At 39.2% G+C, this 25399-nt stretch overlaps 1 protein-coding gene across 1 annotated transcript in view; it reads left to right on the forward strand.

The window, feature by feature from the left end:
* ARPP21 (cAMP regulated phosphoprotein 21) overlaps nucleotides 1-13189 on the forward strand; it is a 152074-nt gene extending 138885 nt beyond the window's left edge. The window contains exons 20-21 of the mRNA XM_037526146.2: nucleotides 9937-10085; nucleotides 12661-13189. Of these exons, the coding sequence (XP_037382043.1) occupies nucleotides 9937-10085; nucleotides 12661-12918 (407 nt within the window). The 3' untranslated portion in view covers nucleotides 12919-13189. The remainder of the gene's footprint in view (nucleotides 1-9936; nucleotides 10086-12660) is intronic.
* The last annotated feature ends 12210 nt before the right edge of the window (nucleotides 13190-25399 follow it).

Below are 25399 nucleotides of genomic sequence, written 5' to 3' on the forward strand. Positions count from 1 at the left end.
TTGAGTCAGTTATGGCCTTGCAGGAGAATCCCTACCTCCAGGTATGTACCCTCTCAGTGATTCCTGAAGGAAATTTTGAAATGGCTATCTATTATTTTATCATTTTGCTTATAAACCTTACAATGTACCCTCAACATTTCATCATGAAGTTCCAGTGTCACAAATGGTTTTCAAGGCCCTGGGATTTACACCCTGTTCCCTTTCTACCCTCCTATGCTTTCTCCCCATTTCTAACCTGCCACCACCTCTAAATACTTAGAATCATTGAACATAGCTGTCACCTCTCTAGGCTTTTCACATGCTGGTCATCATGTTTATACCACCTTTCTCCTGATTATCCCCATTTCTGGCCACCCCATTAGCAAACACCTACTCATCTTCTTCTAATGCTAGGTTCAAGCCTATCTTCTGGAAGATTTCTACTACATGCCTCTCAATTTTCCACTCACACCATAAGTCGCTTTCCCTCTTTAGCTACCATAGTGCTAGCCCACTGCACTGCAAATTTCTAACCCGTGAACAACTCCCGTTGTTCTTGCACCAAATGTCAAAGAACAAATAGTTAACAAGCCTTGAAAAGGAAAGGGAAAAAGAACAAAATTGAAGTGAACTGAAAATTTGACTGCTTGACATTGAATTTAGGTCAGCGGTGTGCTAGAGCAATCTTTTTTTTTTCCTTTAACTCAGAAGAAAACTGAAAAGTCAGGAATTTTACTGGTTGGTTGTAAGCTATTTGTCGCTTGAAATTGGCCATGGTGGTGATATTTATTCCAGGGAAATCATCAAGTATTACAAATCATGGATTTTGGGTTTTGTTCTGGTTATTAATGGATATTCATGATTATGGCATAATCAGGTAATCCATGCTCATGTTCACCAAATAGGTGACACTATAATCCCTAGGTGCCTCTTTCTGGTGGTTCACATCCTATGTACTTGGCCAATGTGCCTCTTATTTCCATTCCTGCCACTCTGCGTTAGTTCATATTCTCATTTTCTCTGCCCTAGATTGGTGCTTTTCTCCCTGTAGATCTACCAATGAAACAATTACACTGCTACCTCTACCACTAGAATGATGTTTGGGTAAGAACTATACTAGTCTAGAAATGAACAAAAGAAGATAGTTATCGGAGACCTCACCTGTCTCCCTGCTGCTCCCCTCAGTAGTGTGTTTCAGTAGATCTGCCTGTTCTTCTCCCCATTGTCTCTGTGGAGAACTCTCACCCCCTGTACCTCTGGCCTGCACCCCAGTTCTTTTATGCAAAAATAAATTTAAAAAAGATAATTATCCTTGCATACTTTGGAAAGTTAATAGAGGTCACTTTTTATTCACCATTAGTTGCTTATGAGATAGTTTTTCCAGTTGTAGTGATAGCTGGATTTTTACAGATTATATCTGAGTATAACATTTATTTTCAAAATAGTTGGCGAGGGCTACCCTGAAGTTCTGTGACAGTGACAGCCATTGGATCACAATGGTGTTCGGACGGACCCTACAACTTTTGACCTCATGATTAGCCTATTCTAGTCAACTGATCAACTGCAATTCATCAATGAAAATATCCATGGGGGGGAATGTTTATATGGGAACAGTGATTACAGCCACTTCCATCTTGACTTTGCCCCAAGCCAGTCTGGGAAAAGAGTACCTTACCTTTGCCCAGAGCAGTTTGCTGCCACCCAGCCTGGTTTCAAGTCTGTCCATAATTAACACTGGTGGAGCAAGAATGCCGAAAAGCCATATTTTCTTCTAAGCCACACAACCTCATTAAGAAAGTAAAACGTTTGTAAGTCTTTCATGAAGCTTCTCTCCCCCTGGGTTGTTGAAGCTCTCTGGCTGTCAGCACAGCACTATGGGCCAGGAAAGTTCAGAGAATTACTTCAATAATATGACAGCCTCTTCCATTTAAAATGGAATTCAATGCTGGCTTCCCTTGGAGGCATTCATTGAAATTCTGTGCATGATCCATTCCTCTAGTCATTTAACAATGTCTCTCATGTTTGCCCTGATTTAAAAAAAAAAAGAGGGAGAGAGAAAGAAAACCAGCTTTGTAGTTGCGATAACATGGATCAGGATGGTATAATTGCAGTGAAGAAGCCCCCGAGCTTGCAGTAATAGGAGGGTTCATCTGATGTGTACTGCCATTAGAAAGTGACCCATGCGTGGATGTTCTCGGGGGACAGTAAAGAGGCTTTTAAGAATTACACTCTGTGCAATATGAAAGCTAATGAGCAAAAGAGCAAGTACGAAGAAAAACTACTGCTTCAGGAAGCAGAGTTCCACTTAGGGCCTGTCACAGCTTTCCTCAAATTCATTAGAATGGACTGGCCTTCACGGGCTGTGTCTGCGTTACCTCCTTCTCATGCCGGCTCCCCTCAGGCCATTCTGCATCATGTTCCTCGGGAATTAAAACCACTGAATAATAAATGGTGAGGATAAGAAAGAGAATAGACACAGAGATGGGCCATAAACAAGGCAGATGAGCACAAGATGAAAGAAGTCATAATGGGTTTCACAAGCATGGAAGAAAAATAAAAGCAATTTCTTGTACTTCCTTTTTGAAATGTTAGGACATTTTTAATTAGTTAATACTATTTTACTTCATATATGTGACCAGAGTACTGTCTGATTATGATTTCCAGTCTAGCTATTTTTACCCTGTTTTAATTTTTGATGTGTTTTAAGATAAAAAAAAAATGTTTTCTAAATAGACCTGTTTTCTTTTTTTTTTTTTTTAATCTTAAATTTTATTTTTATATTCCCCCATACAATTGCAAACGCCCCATTCTGACCCCAATCCTTCCCCTCCCGCCCCCCACCCCCCAAAAAGTGTCTCTGGTTCATAGTTTTTTGTTGATTTTGATTTTCACTTTCTTATATTCATTTTCCTGGTCCCTTATTTAAGTTTTCTAGATTCCTGCTATGAGTGAGACCATCCGGTATTTTTCTTTTTCTTTTTGGCTTATTTCGCTGAGCATGATCCCTTCCAGCGCCATACATGTTGCTGCAAATTGCATGTGTTTATCTTTTTTGAATGCTGAGTAATATTCCATGGTATATATGTACCACATCTTCTTGATCCAGTCATCTACTTTTGGGCATTTGGGTTGTTTCCAAAGCTTAGCTATTGTAAACAGTGCTGCTATAAACATAGGGGTGCAGGTGCTCTTTGGAATTGATGTTTCTGTGTCCTTTGGGTAAATACCTAGGAGTGGAATTGCTGGATCATATGGAAGCTCTATGTTTAGTAGGCTAAATAGACCTGTTTTCTTGTTCTAAGTTGTAGTTGGGTTTTGGGTCATGTAAATTGGGAGGTGAGCATCTAGTCAAAATGCTTTAAGAGAATCAAACCTGGCTTTTCAAAGTTGATCCCACTCCATTGGGATTTGCCACCTAGTAGATGTACTAGGCACCTGTAAATGCCAGTGAAATCAGATGGATTCCTGAGTGTCCAAGGATCCCCTGGTTCTGAGAGGCTTCACTGTCCATACAACTGTTGAGTTTATCTCCACTTCACATGAGGTTGGGGTAGTTGGCCTGGGACATCTATTACCCCAAGCCCACCTTGCTGTAGAATAGGCTGTGTTTCCTCTTTCAGGGAACCTTAGCGATACCAGGATTGCATGCTCTTCATCTGTTCTCCCCGCCAAAATCTTCCAAATGCAGAGGTGGATAAAGCATGAATGGTGCCCTGGCCTTAGAGAAGTACTATAGTAACAAAATAAAACTCAGAAACAAATCCATAGTTTTCACAGAATTAGAAAGCATAGTGATTGCAGTCTACCAACTCCAGAAGTACAACCATCGCCAAGAACCAGGGAAGTCTTGATTTCTCCAGGTCCACATGTGCTATCCTTGGCTGTCTTGACATATCCCTGTGTGTCTTCTTTCTCTTACCTATTTTTATCTTTCAGACACTATAAGAACTATTTTTGTATCCCAAAGCCCAGTGATTTTCTAGGGGCAGTCCATTGCCAGAAAGAGTGAAATGACAAAATTGACTTACAATTAATAGAGAAGTTGGTTATTTTCATCTTATATTTTATTTTAAAATCATTTTGAAAAAGCACTCCAGAGTAAAGATATGGTCTTCAAAGAGTGCCAGAAAAGGCATTATTTGAAACGGTCCTGGTAATTGAAAACTGTAGTTTCAGCTGATTGGAAACTAATGAAGTAAAGAAAGTCACTAGAATTCTTTTGACTAACCCCCACCCTGCTCCACCCTACTGTCTGTTGTCCAATTACCTGACAAACCTTTCCATGTCATTGAGTGGTATGAGCAGATTTGACATGGTGATTATGCTTTACCTTTAATTTTCTTTCTTTGATGAGAGCAAGATCTTCTTCAACAAACTGTAGATCACAGCTCTTGTCCTCTTTTTACTTAATAAACTATTGAAAAAAAGAATTAATGCAATAAATTTCCATTGAGCACTTGCCACACTAAAGGTATTATGTTAGGGTATGAGAGTAGGAAGAATGTAATAAGTAGTACTATAATTTAGTGAGTAAAAGCAAAGTGTGATGAAGTCAGAAAACCACAACTTAAATTCTAGATTTCTCGCCTCCTGACCTAACAAGTTCATTCTTACAACTCTCTAAGTCACAGTTTCCTCTGTTGTAAAAGAGCTGATTAATAGTGACTGCCTCTCAGACTTGCGACAACAGGTGAAAGAGTTTAATGCACTGCTTGGAATAAAGTAAGTGATCCACAAATATAGTTAGTTAGATAGTTTATAATGGAAAATCTTCAAAGATGGAAATGTAGAAACAATACGAAAGCAAGAAAGAGAAGTAGACCAATATTTGGAAAGTGACACAATGCTGAACTATAAAAATTCATCAAAGGGAAAAGCCAGTCCTGGATAAGTATTTTTCTTCTTCGTATTCTTCTCCACCCTTGCCACAGCTGAACTACTGTAACTGCATCTCAAAACTACAAAGAGCAAATTTGAGATGCATAATCAAGTAACTAGTCTGTTCCTTAGGAACTCTGAGAAATATTTATACCAAGATAACTGATTTTTCTGTTAAGCAGATTATTAATTTTAATTATCAAAAAGACATCTACCATATTAAGATACTTCATTCAATAAATTTAACATGTAACTTGCTCTGCTTGGTTGGTGGAAGCAGTGAGAACTGATTAACTTTGCAATCAATTTATTCTTTTTTTCATAATTTTTTTTAAAGATGCAGAAGCTGCTGATTTTTTTTAAAGATTTATTTATTTATTTATACAAGCACTGGGTACAGTCAGAAGTACAGGAGGGTGAGAGAATTCACCAGAGCCAGAGCAGGGAACAGAACAGGCAGACTGACGAAATACACTGCTGAGGGAAGCAGCGGGTGCAGCAGGAGAGGTCTGTGCACCATGTAGGACCCTCGCTGGTGGTCAGGGATCGAACAGGCACTGCAGAGGCTGTGGGCAGCTTCGCAGCCCAGCACTCAACCACTGTGCCACCAGGGGAGGCCCTGCAATCAATTTATTCTATAGCTACTTGCCCTCTCAAGTACTCCCTTTCCCATCTTCAGCCTCCATAACCAACAGCAACAGCCAGGTAACAAACCCTGAGAATCTAGGTACTATGTGATCATTTCATTCATCCAAAAGGTTGGATCTGTGACAAAGTATTTAAATGAGATTTAAAATATCAGTTGCAATCAAGCCAATTTATAATTCTTAATCCATTTCCTTTCTGATTTTTCATAACTGTGTGTATCAAGGAAAACATTTCCTAGCCAGAATATTAATTAATTATCCTTAAATTATAAATAATCAGTAATTGTTGCAGTTTCATAGAAGCACTATTAAATTTTCAGATTTATAATATTCAAACTATTAAATCTTAGCACCCTTCGAGTTTAGCAGAGTACATACTTTCATTTGCTAGGAAGCATTTGTCCATTGCTAACTTTCTCACCTGCATAAAATAAGTGACACATCTGAGTGAAAAATTGAATTAATCGCAAATGAGAAGGACTGAATAACAACAGCTCATGTCTTTATGAACTCTGTAGCAAACCTACAGGGCAGATGCTGTGCTGATGTTGTTTAGTAAGATGATTTATAGCTTGCTAATCCTCAATAAACATGAAAAACTGATCATTTCACAGCAAGGCATTGACAAAGTAACACATTCCGCATTTGAATATATGAGAGGAGTAGGTTGGACCAGGGCTGCCATATCTGCCTTCTGAGTGCCGTATCCCCAGGCAGACATGCCTAGTTCATCCTTAGGTCACTGCTAGCACATTTCTATTCATCTCTTCCTGGACCAGAACTCTGATTCCTATTCCAAACAGCCTCCTGTCTTAAGGACCAATCTGCTACCTATCTTGGTAGCATCATTTAAAGAAATGGGCACCGCCAATTCAGCCATTCCAGGCATAAATGTCTTGCCTGAAGAGCAAATTGAGAAATGAATGAGATTCATGAATAGAAATTGGGCTTTCCTTACTCTTAAGTTTTCATTCTGAAATATAAAGCATTATTTGCTCCCCACATAAATCTTTATTTGCCTTAAGTGTGTATACTGTGGGAACTCCAGTGCAGAGCTGGTAGCACACTGCTCTGCATAACTGAATATTGAAGTTCACAAATCATCAGCAGAGGAGGCCTGGGGATGAGGAGAAGCTGAGGTGTGACTTCTTCTGTGCTCTCAGCTAAGAGAAATCCTGGTCTCAGGCTCTGCACCTTTATTGGGATGAAGTCACCCAACCTCATCTCTCTCTTTCTCTCCTTAAATAGTATTTGGTGTTTGCTTCCTTGTTCTACCAAGACACGCTGGTTTTTGTATGTCTTAACAGCTCTATTATCGTAAGACTTATTTTGCTTTCACCCCAATTTTGGTTTAGAGCTGGTGTAATAAATAAATCTCTCAGAGGCCACCTTAATTTATTTTTGAGCAGGCTCTGTGAAACAGTCATTTTGAAGATGACTCTGTGAAAGGATGGAAGTTTCCAATAAGTAAATACATAAATAATCTTCAGAGGCAAGGCCACTGCCCCCTCCATGCCTCCTCTCAGCATTTCCTCTCTGCTTTTGTTTATGTAGTAGCTGTGTGTATTCTTCAAAATGTCCATTGAGGGCAACTGGGCTTGCATTATATTATCCAATATAAGTAAAAAATTTAAAAGCATAGCTCTTCTTCAACCAGAAGTAAGGTTTTATTATGTGCACCATTGCGAGGACTTGAGAATGCATTCCCTTTGCTGGCATTTTGCTCTGAAACTAAATGGTAAGGAAGACTGTTGGCTATATGTTTTCTACTGTTGTGCCAAATTATTGATATTTTCCTCCATCTATAGCAATTTATTCTATAATGAATTTGATGGAGTTAGCAATAATGCCATAATAAAACAATAAGAGAGAATAATCATTTTGCAGGGCCAGTGGGTATTGGAGGGGAAGATCTCTGGAATGGTAAATGGTAGAGAACAATTTTTGTAAGTAATATTACAAAATGCCTCTGTAGGGTCTCCCTGGTGGCGCAGCGGTTGAGCACTGGGTTGCGAAGCTGCCCGCGGCCTCTGCGGCGCCGGTTCGATCCCCGGCTGCTCCCCGGCCACCTGAGGAGGGTCCCACATGGCGCGCAGACCTCTCCTGCCGCCCGCTGCTCCCCTCAGCAGTGTCCTTCGGTCCTTCTGCCTACTCTGCTCCCCGCTCTGGCTCTGGTGAATTCTCTCACCCTCCCGTGCTTCTGACTGTACCCAGTGCTTGTATAAACAAAACAAACAAACAAATAAATGAATAAATAAATAAAACATGCCTCTATTAAAAAAAAAATTAAAAAAAAAAAAAAATGCCTCTGTATATAAACATTCTGGGAGGGTGTGAGGACAGTGAATGTGCCTTTGTAGCATTTCTGGTTCCCAAATACAATGTTTTTTCCTTGTATAAACTGTAAACAATTTAGGTATGCAGACCTCTAAGCTGATGTGACTAGTCTTAAACAGACCTGCTGAAGGAAGAGTTTAATTGCAGTGTGGACAAAATGTAGCTGGCGGGAAGGTGGCTATTACACGTAATTATATTTTAATGTGTGGTGTCTTTACAAAATGTTTTTAAATAAGTTAAAACCACTGTGAAGGTGATAGAGGGTGAGTAATGTGAATGTAAAACAATGGGGTACATATACACCATGGAATATTACTCAGCAATCAAAAAAGATAAACACATGCAGTTTGCAGCAACATGGATGGAGCTAGAAGGGATCATGCTCAATGAAATAAGTCAGAAAGAAAAAGAAAAATACCGGATGGTCTCACTCATAGCAGGAATTTAGAAAACCTAAATAAGAGACCAGGGAAAACACTAATCAATACAAAGTAATAATCAAAATCAACAAGAAACTGTAAACCAGAGACACACTACAGGGTGGGAGGGGGAAGGGAGGGGAGGGCAGAGGAAGAACTAGAGTCAAAATAAGGGGGGGGTGCAATTGTATGGGGAATATAACCGAAATGAAAATGCATACATTGTGCAAAGATGAAAAATGATGTAAGAATTATATAAAATAAAACATTGAAAATAAATAAAACAATGGGGCATATGTAAAGGCTAAAGGGTAACTAAAAAGCACACATTTGCTGCGGCCCCCATTACAAGCCTCGGGCAGGGCTCCCATCCTGGCTTTCCTGCCAACCTTGTTCTCTCAGGTGTTCCAAATTTACTGCACTGTTTTTTCATTCTCCTGTCATGAATTGGGCTGACCTCCTCATTCAGCTACTATTTGCAAGTCGTGTTTCCCTGTGAGTGTATGGTGAAGACAGCATAGTATTGTCTATAGTCTTCTATAAAGACTATAGAATGTTATCAGTCTTCCATACAGTTGAAGCTCTCCAATGCGCTCATTTAGCAATGCTTATTGATTAGGAATTTGTTTACCCTATATTTCAATTTTTAAATATGGTTGTATAACTTAGCTTAGGGTTTATGTTAAGGAAATGTAGGATTTTAAAAATTTTTGTCTCCGAATTGTATGAAGACGACAGTCCACTTATTGAGTCTGTATAGTCAATATGAATTCTGTCAAGAACGTTGTTTTACAATAGGAAGTGAATCTTTTATTTGTCTACCACCATATCATTTTCACCTTAATCAGAACTTTGTTTCCAAGATTTATATGGACAATTCACAGCTTTTCTTTAAGAGTGCATATTAAACCCCTTGCTGTGGTGACAATGAAAATAATTAGAATATATAAATTTTAGTGCACTTAGAAAAGAAAGAATACCAAGCAACCCAAAAGCCAAACAAATTTCTTAGTTGTTGTATACTGTATTATATGTATGCAATTACTCAGTAGGTGTTTTAGCAGGAACCTTCTCTTGGGAACTAGTGGTAAGGAAGAATAAAAGCTTGCCATGCCTTCTACTTGCTGTGGCCTTTTGTCTAAATCACTGGGCATTGAATTACTCAGGTTAATGAATCATTTTGTTGACTACAATGTGAAAAATATAAAATTAATAGACCGGTGTTATCTGTGTGAAGTGACTTTGGGCAAAACAGGTGAAAGAGTAAGAGAATGAATCAATTTGATGAGGAAAAAAATCTTTAGTGTCAGCATCTGGAGAAGCACAGATTATAAAGAAAAATGCAAAGGTCATAATTGTTAGCAATCACCAGATGTCAGTACAGGTCCCTGTCTGTCATGAAGAATCTAGCGTTGTCACAACGTATCTGTTGGGCCATTCTGCATGAGGATGCGCATATCACTGGATGTTTTGGAACCATGATCTTAGCCACTTTTAGAAGCATTTCAGGAAATAAATTTTCTGGATCTCACATTCCCCACATGGAGATGGAGATGCCTGAAAGCTGCCTTGGGAACACATGCCCTCCCCTATGAAATATCACTTCTTCCCGTTCTTCCTGGCACATCCAATTCAAAAAGTGTTTTTTGTTTGTTTTTTTGTTTTTATTTTTGCAGGTTACCAGCCGGTTTTGTCCGGTCAACAGGGGTTCCAAGGCCTAATGGGAGTGCAGCAGCCACCTCAGAGTCAGAGCGTGATGAGCAACCAACAGGGAACTCCGGTGCAGAGTGTGATGGTCTCCTACCCAACAATGTCTTCTTATCAGGTGCGTATCAGCAGCTTTGCAAATTGTGCTATAGAGTAGCAATGGTGGGTGCTAGGCTTAGCTACTATTGGTGGTTGATGTTTTATAAAAAAAATTATTAATGTATTTTCTTAGATCATGACTCATTTTGGTACAGTATTTCCCCGCCCCCCCACCACCACACAGGAGTAGTCCCCATAGATTTCTCCCACCACTGTAGTCTCTTGTGCTTTTCCCTCCCCTGTTTTGACCCCTCATCCTCCCTCTCCCCTGCTGATGTAGACAGTAGAAGGCTGACTTTGAATCAGTGTAGAAAAGGGGAAAGATATGCTTCTATACTTTGTGTGGTTTAGTGAATGCTCTGCTAAATTTGGTCCCATAATTCCACTTTTATTCATGGAACGAAATTCTTTCAAGTTCTATTCATGAGGATCATTGGACTGAATTTTTGTTTATTGGGGAAAAAATCAAATTATACTGAATTTTTGTTTACTGGGGAAAAATCACTTTTTTATATTAAATTTTTATTGACATATCCTTGGGTATATTGTGTATGTTATCAAGGTTATAGGTTCACACCTCTTGAGTTATATGTTACCACTCCACATCTACTTCCTAAGGCATCAGTAATTCTTCATAGTTCACGGGGGCCCCCCTCTCACCTTCTCTAAACTCCTATGCAATTTTTAAGAAGTGGGGACACTGGCCAGAGTCATGGGTGGGGGGAGGGGGTGAGAAGATTCACCAGAGAGAGAGTGAGGGGAGCAGAACAGGCAAATGTACCAAAATACACTGCTGAGGGGAGCAGAGGACGAGACAGGAGAGGTCTTCTGCGCCATGTGGGCTGCTCCCTGGCCGGCCAGGGATCGAACTCATGCTGCAGAGGCTGTGGACAGCCTCACAGTGCTGTGCTCAACCACCTACTCCACCAGGGAGGCCCCACCTCTATACATTTTTGTATACATGCAAAGAAACTTCATTCCACAGAAGTTATAGTATTTTATTTTTTAAGATTTATTTATTTACACAAGAACTGGGGTACAGTCAGGGGTGCGGGAGGGTGAGAGGACTCACCAGAGACAGAGTGGGGAACAGAACAGGCCCATGGACCGAAGACACTGCTGAGGGGAGCAGCGAGTGAGGCAGGAGAGGTCTGCCGCACCATGTGGGTTTCTCCCTGGCTGGCCGGGAATCGAACTGGCATTGCAGAGGCCGTGGATGGCTTCACAGTGCGGCGCTCACCCACTGCGCCACCAGGTGAGGCCCATTTATGGTATTTTAAAGAGGCATCTCAGATTCATTTGAAAGGAATTTGTGGGACTAGCAATTGCATTTTCCAAGCTAAGCCTACATTGAGTAAATAAAAGTGCTATACACCCCTTTTTTGTGATTTACATCCTGAAAGTTACAAGTGAAGAGTCAAAATGATAATGCTTTATTTAGTAAATTCAGCTGATTCGGTGCATCTGGTCCTGGAGAGCCTGTCATCAGGCCCTGGTGATGCTTTTTCGCAGCAGGTTCTAGCTCCAGCTTCTCAATAGGTATTCTTTCACAGCCTAAGTTAGGGCTTCCCCAGTGGCCTAGGGGCTAAGGCTCACAGCTCTCACCACTGCAGCCTGAGTTCGAGCCCCGGCCAAGGAGCCAACCCATAAGGGCGCAGCAGGCCTCTCTGTCTTGCCTGCTGCTCCTGCGCTCCCCCTAGGAGGGCATGTGCGTGCTTGTTGGGTGTGCGTGCTTGTTGGGTGTGCGTGCTTGTTGGGTGTGCGTGCTTGTTGGGTGTGCGTGCTTGTTGGTGTGCGTGCTTGTTGGGTGTGCGTGCTTGTTGGGTGTGCGTGCTTGTTGGGTGTGCGTGCTTGTTGGGTGTGCGTGCTTGTTGGTGTGCGTGCTTGTTGGGTGTGCGTGCTTGTTGGGTGTGCGTGCTTGTTGGGTGTGCGTGCTTGTTGGGTGTGCGTGCTTGTTGGGTGTGCGTGCTTGTTGGGTGTGCGTGCTTGTTGGGTGTGCGTGCTTGTTGGGTGTGCGTGCTTGTTGGGTGTGCGTGCTTGTTGGGTGTGCGTGCTTGTTGGGTGTGCGTGCTTGTTGGGTGTGCGTGCTTGTTGGGTGTGCGTGCTTGTTGGGTGTGCGTGCGTGCGTGCTTGTTGGGTGTGCGTGCTTGTTGGGTGCGTGCTTGTTGGGTGCGTGCTTGTTGGGTGTGCGTGCGTGCTTGTTGGGCGTGCGTGCTTGTTGGGCGTGCGTGCTTGTTGGGTGTGCGTGCTTGTTGGGTGTGCGTGCGTGCGTGCTTGTTGGGTGTGCGTGCGTGCGTGCTTGTTGGGTGTGCGTGCGTGCGTGCGTGTTGGGGTGTGCGTGCGTGCGTGCTTGTTGGGTGTGCGTGTGTGCGTGCTTGTTGGTGCGTGCGTGCTTGTTGGGTGTGCGTGCGTGCGTGCTTGTTGGGTGTGCGTGCGTGCGTGCTTGTTGGGTGTGCGTGCGTGCGTGCTTGTTGGGTGTGCGTGCTTGTTGGGTGTGCTTTGTGGAAGTTGGTGTCATCTATAAGGGAATTGGAAAGCTCAAGTGATCATCCCTATAGCCTCTTCTATGTAAAGTTCTCTTGTGTCTTCTACAGGTGCCAATGACCCAAGGTTCTCAAGGACTGCCCCAGCAGTCCTACCAACAGCCAATCATGCTCCCTAACCAGGCGGGTCAAGGGTCACTCCCAGCTACTGGAATACCTGTTTACTGCAATGTCACACCGCCAACCCCTCAGAGCAATGTTAGGCTGATTGGTCCACACTGCCCCTCCAGCACTGTCCCCGTGATGTCAGCTAGCTGCAGGACAAACTGTGCAAGTATGAGCAATGCTGGGTGGCAGGTCAAATTCTGAGCTCTGGCTGAGGTACAGTTCTTCAGCTATTAACGCATGGCCTTTAAGGGAAGAGGAGCAAGGTGGGAAAACTGGCTGAGGACTTAAGTATTCACTCATTGCTCAAATGTATGCTGCTGGTATTCTGTACAAAGCAAAGACTAATACACATGTTAGCTGGTTAATGGTGCATATTTCTGTCATGTCTGCTAGGTATGCCTTTATAGCTTAGCTAGTGACATGAATTCATCAAGGTAAGATTTTCTCCTACCACTGAATACCACTGTGTAGATTATATCCCTTATTTGGATTATTAGTTTTGTACTTTGTGTTGAGTTTGTGATGCTAAAGTATTTAAAAAATTATATACTGAAATCACCTTGTACCAAAGCTGTAATGGAAATGAAGAGAAATGATGAATGGAAGGAATAATTTATATACACCATAGAGTTTTCTTTTTTTAATGGATATATACTGTATTGTAGTGTTTAATCAAAATAAAATTATTTGACCTTATGGAGGAAGGTCATGTTTTTACCACCAGTTTGGTTCACTGCCGCTTCTAGCATGTGTCCTCTGTTTCTCTCCACCATTTAAGCACATATTTCACAAGTAATGCATAAAAAAAGATAGTGTAGATACTCGTCGGTGAACAGACATTATATTGGGAGGGGTGGTAGGCAAACACTTAGCCAGCTGGGCGTACAGTACAAGGGTCCTGGACATCAGAGGCCATCTATTCATCCGCCCACTGATGTATACCTGGCTTTGAAGTTTGGGGCCATTGATAAGCCTGTCACTATACTTCCCCAACTAGGAACATTGGAGTGTTTCTGGGAACAACAGCTCAGTACCAAATCTTCACTTAGGTTCTACCACCTCCCTTATATTTAAAGTGAAATTAGAAGTGGCATTGTCTAAATGTACCAATTATATCATGTCACATGATTTCAAGTGCCTCAAGTATTGACAGTGATTCAGAAACCCAAGGGTGTTGATGTTTTCCCCGATATCTTAAAATGAGTTAAGCTAAAGCAATATATCTTTGGTCACAAAAGCCCAGAACATTGGCAAAAACATTTAAAAGAAAATTATTCTAATCCCCAAACATTTAAACCCCTGTGGATTCTGCAGGTAAGATTGATTTATGACAACCTTTGAAAAATAATAATAGTACACTGACTCTCAGCTTTGGCCCTTTTGGGAGATATTTAATAGGACAATAAAACCCCACAGCCTTCACTTTGCTATCACAATACAATGACTAATAGTTTTATATTTTATACTCCCTAGCTAGAAAAAACACTTACCACTGAGAGAGCTATGGAAAGTATCTGAGCAAAGGTTCCCGTTATTTTTCACATGATCACATTTTCCATATAAATGACTAGCCTAAAACACCACATAACAGATTATCTTTCCTAATTTCATACCATTGTCTTCTTTTAAAGGAAAAAGAGAACTCTGACATGTATTCTCAGTAGGTTCATTTATGTCCCATTTTTCCAAAACTTTGTCTACTGATTTCTTCATCATAAAGAAGTCATAACCATGAAATATGTTATTTTAAAAAAAGATGCAACATTTTTTATTGAGTCATTACAGCAATATGCTGAGTAGCTCTTAAACCAGTAACTGCTCTGAGGAGCAATGTATTTGCCCAATAAATATCTTCCTCTAATGGAAGGAGAGGGGCTGACCCATAAAGATTGATTTCAATATAGGTCTTCTCCACTTAGCCTTCTGCTTTTGGCGGTGATCCCGAATTCAAATATGAGTCTGAACATTTATTTTTTCATAGAGAGCAGAGAAATTTTTATATTTTCTTTAATGATTCTTAGAATAACTGATGCTTGTTTGCAATGGATTTGAAACATATACATGCTGGTAAAAAAGACAGGCTTCCCTCTCTCTGGCCACTCAATATATTACATTATTTTATATTTAGACCTTTGACTTTCCGTGCATAGATCCACTCACATACCATGTCAGCCTGAAGCTCCTTCCCTACTTTCACTACATATTTACATCCAGCATTATGTTCTTCCATATCATATGTTGTACTTACATTATGCTAAAACATTTGAAATGTCTATGAAGGTAGATTTTTATAAGTGAAGCTTTTTCAGACTTAATTTATTGTCAGGAAAACATTCAGTTACTTCATGTTGGTTAATAATTTCTTAACAACCACATTTTTAAATTATTCAGTTTATATGCTTAATAAAGAGATATGTAGACGCATACCTACACAGAGATACAGCCGTCCTGATGCTCCTCCACCTCTGTGGGAGTGGAAGAGAGAACAAAAGTGAGTTATGCATTCACTTATTCAGCAAGCTTTTATTGCATACTTGATTATGTCCTAATTATGTGGCACCATTCAAAATAAGAATACAAATAAATTTAAAGCACTTAGATTGAAACTTTCATAATGCATTTGGTTATTCTGTGATAGTTGGAACTAAGTGTTCTTGAATGGATGAATTTCAGTCATAATTATTTTATTGTTTTAATAAAGTTCCACAGGATGTGGGGTGGAATAAGAGAGTGTGTTATACAACATTATGGAAATGGAATTATGTAACTAATTATAAGTACAGTTGGAAGATTTAGAGTGAAGTTATACATCATTAAAACAAAGGAAGTGGGGTACAGTATGCCAGAGATGCTTTCTAAGAGACATTTGAAGGACAAAGCAAATGCATCCGGGGAAAACTGCTTCAGCAGATATGACTTCTGAGATGTAATATGTGCTAACTTAGATGCTACCTCCACCTTTGCCCTGGCCAGAGTGTGCTGGGGTGCTTTCATATTCCCGTCCTGTTACCTGGATCTGCATACACTGGTCCACACTGAGGACAAAGGAGCTGATTCACCCTTCACCTGTACCTGGCACCTTCTTTCACAGGCAGCTTAGCCATTTACACACCAAAAAGAAGGGGTTGCCCCCAGCAGAGTCAAAAGAAATCTTTTGGATTTTGCCACCCAAGTAATATCGTATACCATTTGCAGCAATGTGGATGGAGCTAGAAGGAATTATGCTCAGGGAAATAAATCAGAAGGAAAAAGAAAAATATCACATGGTTTCACTTTTAGCAGGAATATAGAGAAACCAAATAAGACATCAGTGTAAAAAAAGACTAACAATACAAAACACAACACAACAAAACAGACATTATAAATCAGAGACATCCTGCAGGGGAGGAGGAAGGAGAGGGATCAGAGGGAGGGAGGGAGGAGCACAGGGGACTGAGGTGCACCAGGGCATTGGAGAAGGAAACTCTATGGGGACTACACCTGGGGATGGGGGAAGCAAATATTGTTTAAAAATGAACAATGATGTAAAAAATAAATAAAAAAAAAAGAAGGTGGCTAAACTGAAAAAAAAAAAAAAGAAAAGGTTGCTCCCTACAGAGTCAAAACAAATATTTTGGATTTTGCCACCCAAGTAATAAGTTATAATAGTAGTTACTAGACTTTTCCACGAAAGACTCTCCTTGAGACATTTCCAAGGAAATGTCCCAAGGACAATTATAATTGGGAGACAAGGTTAATGAAGGTTAAGCAATCTTTTTAGAAGCTATATGATTTCTGGAAACTTTCAATCTGTCGTTCACATTATGCATTTCCAAGAGGAAGACATTATTTGCAGAGTTTCTCAAGCTAAAATATAATATCCCTGTTCACAAAACCTATTAGAAGACTAGTAGTATAAGAGAAAATATTTTTTAAAATTTTATCAGTCCTAAAATGATATGAAATAGAGTTTTCATTTCTATACACACTGTTCGACATCAAAGTGCCATATCAAAACAGTGATTCAACTGGAACATTATTTGGTCACTGTCTCTGGTATGTACTATTTCCTCTATGAATGGGGAGCCTGGAAGGTAACGACTAAGTGCCAAAATTCAAAACCTCTGCAATTCTTTTTTTGTAATTCTTGATGTTGATGGACTTGATTTATATCTAACATTATAGTGGTTATATAGATCTATAAAAATAGTTATTGCTAATGACAACTTGTACCTCTGTATGAGTGTAAAAGAGAACAGAAGTAATTTGTGCTTTCATTTCTCCAACAAGCTTTCATGGTATATTTAGTCATTTTAAGCAATCATGCCACAGTCTGGAATCCTTGCTTTTAAGAAGTTTGAGTTTTCTGAATAAATTACACCAGTGTATAAATAACTGGAAAAAATAGGAAATTAGTCATGGTTCTTGAGAAAAATACACCTAAAAATGGTATTTTAGAAGAGGATCAGGTGGACCCTGTATGTAGTTTGATGAGGTTTCTACCTAACCTTTTGCATAGGTGGTATTTGGGCCTGCAGACATGAGGCTGGGCAAGTCACACTTCCAACCAAGAGATATGCCTGAAATTAAGGGGGAAAAAAGAGACCGAGGGACACATGAATGATCATTCAGGTTATTTGGACCTGAGAAGGTCACGGTGGGCCTGGATGGCATGACCTTGAGAGCTGGTCAGGAGTTAACAGGCAACCCAAGTCCAGCATCAGAAGATTCTGAATGAGAGGAAATGTGATCTCAGATATGGTTCATAAAGAGGTGTAAGTCTCAAAAGAATGTGTTAGACTTGAAATATTCTCTTCAGAAACCGGAGATGAACACAAAAGTAAAGTCTTGGCAGTGAAATCTTGCTACCATTACCACTGTTGGAAGAAGTCATAAATAAGTTCTAGTTCTAAACGCTTAACAGTTAGTAATTCCATTGCATGCACACACATCTTTCCAAGTCTATGTCTTATTTTTGCTTCTGGAATGGTCACTGTAAACTCCCAGGTTAAAACTAGTAGAGTGACTGAGCTACAATTGGAGAAACAGCGTGAGGCTCACTCTATAATATATTCTGCACTGACACGCAATATGCAGTAGAATCTGATATCCACTTCCTACCCACCTTTTGAACAAAACAGTAAGAACATTTATTCAAGGTCTCTATTTTTTTACTGCACCCTTATTTTTCACTGCATCCTTTTACACAAAACCAGAAATCTTTTCTTCTTGTGTTAGTCGCTCCAAAACTCTCTACTAATTGTTCTCTTTCAGACTGTGAACTTATTTTCCAATAATTTTCAGCTTTATGGTTTGTTTCAAGTTCAATGCTTTATCACCTGCTTTCAGCGGGTGCATTCCAGTGTTCTCGACAAAAGGATTTGCTGCTATTATGTGTCATCAATGGCCAGAGTCTCTCACTCTTTGAGCTGGTTTCTCTGCTGTTCTTGGCATTGTGTACACTGGGGGCTGAAAAGCACCTGATACTCTTCTGTAGAGAAAAATCACTCCCTGATTAATCTCTATCAGAGAACTGATTCCTCTGCTGAGCAATACTTTCCCAATCATAAGGATTCTTCTTCTAAGACCACATCACTAGCCCTCTGACTGCAGCAGCTCAGGGCGTGCTTTGAGTTTGTGTCCATTTTTTGATTTGTTTTGTTTTACTGCTTTCTTCCACTTTACACTCAGAATTGGCATAGAGTGAGAGGGGAGAGGTCTGATATCAAATACACAGGAGGAGGCAGAAATCTGAATATGGCAAGCCCCAAAATTGGATATGATGGTCAATCAAGGCACAAACGTGGCAGGCATTCCTAAGTCCCTGTGTGTGCGGATGAAGCACAAGTAGACTGGCTTGGCTACACAACATCCTGTGCAAAGGGCCATTTTTTGAATGTTCAAGGCCTCACTCTTTGAGGGGCAGGTATATACAGAGGGTTGGGGGAGAGTATGCAAAGGGTGAGGAGGGAGAGATGCAGCAAAGAGATTAGAGTTCCTGGAATTCAAACTAGGGCAGCTTACCATGAAGTTTTGAATCATGTTCTTGCTGAAGGAGCCAGCACCACCATAAGGATGGCACAAGAATCTGATGATTAAATGTGGGGGCAACTTAAGGCCTTATTTCTCCCTCTCTACCCTGAAAGTTTTTATTCAGGAAATTTTCTGTTGTGCACAGAGTTTGCAGCTGATTCTCCTGGATTCTCGAGCAAGTCAATCATTCAGCACCTCTATCTGTGCAAATATGCCCCCCTTTTGTGTAAAATTCATTCCTCAGCTAATTCAGGTTCATATTTGCTGGATGAAATATGCATGTGCATCCCTCTCCATCACCAGGTTGTTTGAAAGAAGCACCAGGTACATAGTGCAGTCTAAGTCCTTTGTATCAATCCCAGGGACTATTTATCAGCTGATTAAAAAAAAAAATATATGTAGGCCTCCCCTGGTGGCGCAGAGGTTGAGCACTGGGCTGCAAAGCTGCCCGCAGCCTCTGCAACTCAGGTTCATTCCCCTGCCGCAGGCAAGGGTCCCACATGGCGTGCAGACCTCTCCTGCCGCGCCCGCTGCTCCCCTCAGCAGTGTATCTCGTCAGTCTGCCTGTTCTGTTCCCCACTCTGGCTCTGGTGAATTCTCTCACCCTCCCGTGCTTCTGACTATACCCAGTGCTTGTATAAATAAATAAATAAATCTTTAAAAAAAATACTTGGTATATATTTTTTTAAGGAAACAGTAAAGTCACTCTAGTTTTCAAGTGTTTAAAAGTCCTGGTCTTCAAAAATGAGGCCACATTCTCAAATGAAAATCACAAGTCAATTTCATACTTTTCAAAAGAGAGTGGAGTTACTTAAGGTGCTTAATAGTAATGTAATAGAAAGCAATGACGTGAGACTGAAAAAAGAAGCAATTTAAATTGGACATTAAGAAAATTTCACTTGAAGCAAGGGCAATTATACAGTGAAATAATTTCCTAAGGGAGAAACAGTGAGATGCCATTAAAAGAGTTGTTTAAAAGAGAGTAGATAAAAAAAAAAAACTTGCAAGTGGATTGCTGGAAGATCATTTTATGATTTATTGCTTTACTGCGCCTGCACATTATCCTCGCTGAAGATTTGCCAGGCTCCCTGAGCTGCCTCTCCACCAGGGGAGGACCCATAGGTACCAGGGGACTTTGATATCTCTATTCTCTTTTTCCTTACGCAAAAATGTAAAACTCAAAATGGAAATTTAATGGTGAAAGAGACAAGGAGAGCATAGGACCTCTAGTTATGCAATATTATTCCTTGTAACAGTGTTGAAGGGTATTTGTTGGCATTTGAGTGCATACACACACACCTATATGTTCACATCATCTGTCTAACTATCTAAACTTATTTAAACATTAAAGCAATTGATTCATTCATTCAAATTTTTAACTATTAGTCACTATTACTGGGCATTGGGATGCATGAAATAATTATTCCTTCATACCAACATATTGCTCTACCTACTGCATGGGTTATGAAAAGCATTCTTACCTGATATCAGAAGGCCGAGTTTGAATACCAGAAAGCACCCACCAACTCTCTGTACACACAGCCTCATACATACTTACACTGGGGTTTGTTCACGCAAGTTCCTTAACTTCTCCGTTTGATGCTCTACATTTGTACATAGAAATGCAAAATGCTATATTAGCTGAGTGCTATTCACCCACAGAGGTTAAGCCAATTTTTGGTGCAACCTGGCATGTGATTCTAAAGTGAACCAAGAGGCTGTCACATTGGACTGAAATTTTTCCTAAAATTCTATTCCTATCTAAAGTCTCAGTTTGTCCTTAAGGTTATCAAGGCATCTGAGTGCAAAGACCACAGAAACAGCAGTGATGGGCACACTGTGTTTCAGATGCCTGAGTGTGGACTCAACTTCACATGGAGTGACCACCTCACAATGGCTAAGGATCCACAATTGCCTCCAGGTATTCAAAATGTACTTTTTTTTTTTTTTGTCCTGAAACCCTATATTAGTTTCCTATGGTGACCACAACAAAGTTTCACAAACTGGTAATTTAAAAACAACAAAAATACATTCTCTCTCAGTTCTGGAGGATGAAGTCCAAAATCAAGGTTTTGGGAGGACAGGTTCCCTCCAAACTTTTTAGGAAGAATCCTTCCTCCCTTCTTTCAGCTTCTGGTAGTCCCAGGTGTCCCTAGATTTTGGCAGCAGAACTCTAGTGTCTCCATATAACCTCCTGTATTATGTGTCTCTCTGTCTGTATCCTGTCTCCTTCTACCATAAGGACAGTAGGCCAGCTGGGTTAGGATGTACTTTCATGACTTCCTCTTACTTTGATTATACCTGCAAAGACCCTATTTCCAAATAAGGTTAAAATTCACTGATATTGGGGATCAGGCCATCAACATGTCTTCTGCAGGAACACAATTCATCTCATAACATACCCAAAGTCTACAGATCTCCAACTGCAGCCAGATCTCAAATTATGCTCTCTGCTCAAGTCCATTGTCACTTTGACAGAGGTTGGTTGTGTTTCTGAAAGACTCATACTTTGAATCAAAAAGACCGCAATTCAAGTCCTTGCAGAGGGTGTATGTTTGACAATGGATAGGTCTCCACTTCTTTATATACATTTCTTCTTCTAGTCACTTTTTTGTTTCTTGAACCCTTAATAAGAACCCCTCTGTCCTTGTTATTGTCATTATCTTGCACATAACTGCATTGAAGCCCCCTCTTCCTGACTTTGCTCCATCTTCTTCTCTTAAATTTTTCAATTTTAGAATCTTTGGTAATTTCCAAAATAGAGACAGTGTCTTCTCCTTCATTTGATAACAATAAGGACAAAGTGAGACTAAATGTCTACCCTGTAGGAAGCTATGTCCAAGCACCTCTCACACAGTTCCCATGGTGGTGCATGATCAACGTGAAGTTTGGGAGACAGAACTAGTAAGTTGGTGGGTGGTAGGGAAGAGGATTTTGGGATTTTATCTCTTTAGAAAGATCACCCAGTGGCTATGTTGATCAGTGAGATGGACTAGATGATCACTGAAATCCCTGACAGACACAAGAGACACATTTGTATCCTGTGTAGAATATATCTGATTCAGGGCCTAAGAAGCAATTCCATCTAGGTTATTCAGGAGTAAGAGAGCCTTTAGGATAATTTACTGAGTGTGAAAAGGAACCACTCTTGGCCATGTGTTTGCCCTCTTTGGAGGCACAGAGCTCTCAAGAACAAATAGAGTGTGTGGACATTTGCTAAAAATGGGCTCCCTTTGTACAGTTTATTTTTAAAATACATTATTAAACAGCTTTTTATTGGAGCAACCGGCTTTGGTCTTCTGCTCCTCCACTATGGCCTTTCTTTGGTAGTAGATATTGTCTGCCTCTCTCTTTCTCGCTTCAAAAAATCTACACTATGAAAAGTGGGTCATGCCTTCCTGCCATTTTAAATAAACAAAAGTGAATGGAAAGACTAATAAAATCAAGATGGATGATAAAAAATGAGAAAGAAAGATAAATAATATCAGAAAGGAAAAACAGTATAAAATTGAAATTCAGTATAAACCAAAAATAAAATATTAGCATGCCCAATATAAATTTATATAAATTTTAGAACTAGATAAAATATTTGAAAATACTACCAAAAATGGTGAAAAACCTAAGTAACATATGAGATTTTTTTATTACAGTAAGATTCTAGTCCCAAAAATATTCACATGCAAGTCCCAAGAAGCTATCTTAAGTAAACCATTATAGAGATATTTTTAAAGACCATCCCAGAAAAGAGTATATGTCTACTAAAACCTTGAAAACAAAACAAGGAAAGAACAATATAGTCAAATTAGAGGCATTAAATAAATTCTGCCAATATGTTGATCTTGGACTTCCAGACTCCAGAATTGTGAGAAAATAAATTTCTGTTGTTTAGGCCATGCAGGATATGGTATTTTGTTGTGGCAGTGATAGTAAACTAGTACATCAACTCTCCATATGTTACACTGTCAGTTAAAATCAATTTTAAACAACATTTCAATATTTTTTAAGGAACATCTAAAGTATATCCTAAAGTTCACATGGAATAGCAAACAGCAAAGAACATCAAGTGAATATTAAGCAACAGGTTTAGGGCATTGCCCTAGCAAATATGAAGACATTTTATAAAGGTACACAGTTAAGGTTGCATAATATTGACACCAGTGAATTCTTAGAACTAAAATAAAGGGTCCCAAATAGAAACACCTATATGCAAAAAAATGCAATGCCAACTGTGGGACAATGATACTTTAATCCTAATAATGTGGTTGAGACAATATGCAATCTCTGGAAAAAATAAAGTTAGAGTTTTTTATCTCACAAGGTATACTGAAATCACATTGACAAGATTGAAAACTTAAACATGTAATGTGTTAATTACATCACATCTCCTTTCTTAATATATAAGGATATCAAATCATCACATTGTACTTTTTAAATACCTTACAATTTTATTTGTTAATTGTATCTCAATAAAGCTGAAAAAATCCTAAATGTGAAATTCAGAGCTATAAAATGTTATGAGAAACAAAGAATACCTTCATTTCCTCAGGTTATGTGTTGATTTTTTTAAAGAGAACACAAAAATCACAATAAAGCAAAATAATTAACAAATTTCAACTACCATAAACCTTATAACTCCTATAAAGAAAAGTCACATGGCAAGGTAAAACAAGAAACCATTGGGTAGACTATATTATGTATTAGAAATATACAAAGAACACTGATAAATCAGTAAGACACACAACCCAACAGAAAAATAGAGAGCAGAACTGAGCAAACAACACACAGAAAAGTAAACTTGAATGGACAACATTTAAGAAACATATTTCAATAAAGTTTCTATATCACTAGTGATCGAGGAAATGACAGATTTAAAATTCCAGATACCATTTTTGACCTTAATCACATTAGCAAAAATTAACAAATCTGGTAACAAAAAGTATTAGGTGAAAAATATGAGCAATCAGAGCTCTTACCTCCCACGGCGGGGGAATATAAATGGGTACCATCACTTTGGTAAAGAAAGTGATGTTGAAATAATCACATACAGCATCTAATAATTTCACTTTCAGAAAATAGAGCATTCCTTGCATTTGATAAACAAGAACATGTTTACAAGAATTATCAGCAGCAGTGTTTTCAAGAGAAAAAAACTAGAATCGACTTAAATGCCTACAAGCAGAATAGATAAATGAACACATTCATACAGTGAAATATAATACAAGAGCAATAATGAATGAATGAGAGCTATACTCATCAGAATTTAAAAATCTCAAAAACATCAATTTGTGATAAACATAGTCAAAACAAAATATTTAAAATGTGACATTTATTTTAAAACATTCAAAATATCACTGTGTGTGGTTTATGAATATGTATAAAATAGAAATATTTTAATATTATATTTAATTTTTAAAGCATTCAAATAAGACTATGTATGGTTTATGAATATGGATAAAGCATAATTCAAAAGGTGCAATAAAATATGCATGTGAACAATAGCATTAAATTCTGCTAGTGGTTGGTTAATTCTGGAGAGAAGTGGGTGAAGAATGGATTGAGTATATTTACATTAAAAACTTCAAAAATTTGAAATATAAGCTGTGAGATAAATGCAAAAACAATAATTTCATAAAAATAATTGTCTAAACACATGATTGCTTGCTAAATTTATTCTCGAGTTTCTCCTGAAATCTTTGATATTTCAATGTAAACATTTTTTAAAAACACATTGGCAAAGTTGCTCTGTTGTTCTTTTAATTTTATTGCTTCATTTCTGAGTTCGGGGAATCTTCGCAAGTGAGAAATCTGACATTTCTTCTTACAAACATTATATTGTATAAAAGGACAGATTTTCAAGGTTTTGTGGTCAATCCACCCATGAATACTGCCAGCATTTTATTTTCTGTTTGCTTAGGAAAAAATTAGCTTCACATCGTCATCTGAACAGCAGCTGCCTATTTGGCTATATGACTTCCTTGGTAGAAAAAGAAAAACTAAAGCTATGTCAAAGGAGAAAAGAAGTATGTGTGCCACAGGCTGTAGATAATTTGCTAACATTAGTAAAATCATATTTTCCAGAACTTTTTGGATATTTGGGCACTGTTAGTACTGCTGTGTTCAGTGGAATTCACGTAACCAGTTTATCTCTATTTTTACTGCTGCTGTAAATAGCATTGACTAGGCACTCACTGAATACCAACACTACAGGCTAGCTGAACAAATGAATTAATCATATTCAGGATTATCTTAAAATAAGGATGCTTCTCCAGGGTCCAGATTTCTTTTCTTGATTCAACCAAATGTCTGCTAATGAAGCTTATTTGAAAGGCCTGAGCAATTTCTACAACTCCAGGTAAGGTGATAGATGTTTTGGGCTCAAATTTCCTAGTCTCAAAAAGGTATTATCAAGTTTAAACATTACTTATTCTTCTTTCAGCATGGTGTTGTACATCACTTTAATAATAGGAAATCATTGAATTGCAAACTCTTGCACATACCAAAACTGTAGAAAGCATCTAACGTTACCAGAGGTTCCTTGGGGTGATTTGAGTGTTCACAGTGAGACTGTCAGTAGACTCCAGATGTCTTGGTTTCCATATTACTATTTACATATTCTGAAATGAACTTACTCCATACTTTCTCTCCTGTGAGAAAAAAAAAATCATCAGCC

Source organism: Talpa occidentalis, unplaced genomic scaffold, assembly GCF_014898055.3.
Source record: "Talpa occidentalis isolate TD23 unplaced genomic scaffold, MPIMG_talOcc4v2.1 talOcc4.10, whole genome shotgun sequence".
Taxonomy (NCBI): domain Eukaryota; kingdom Metazoa; phylum Chordata; class Mammalia; order Eulipotyphla; family Talpidae; genus Talpa; species Talpa occidentalis.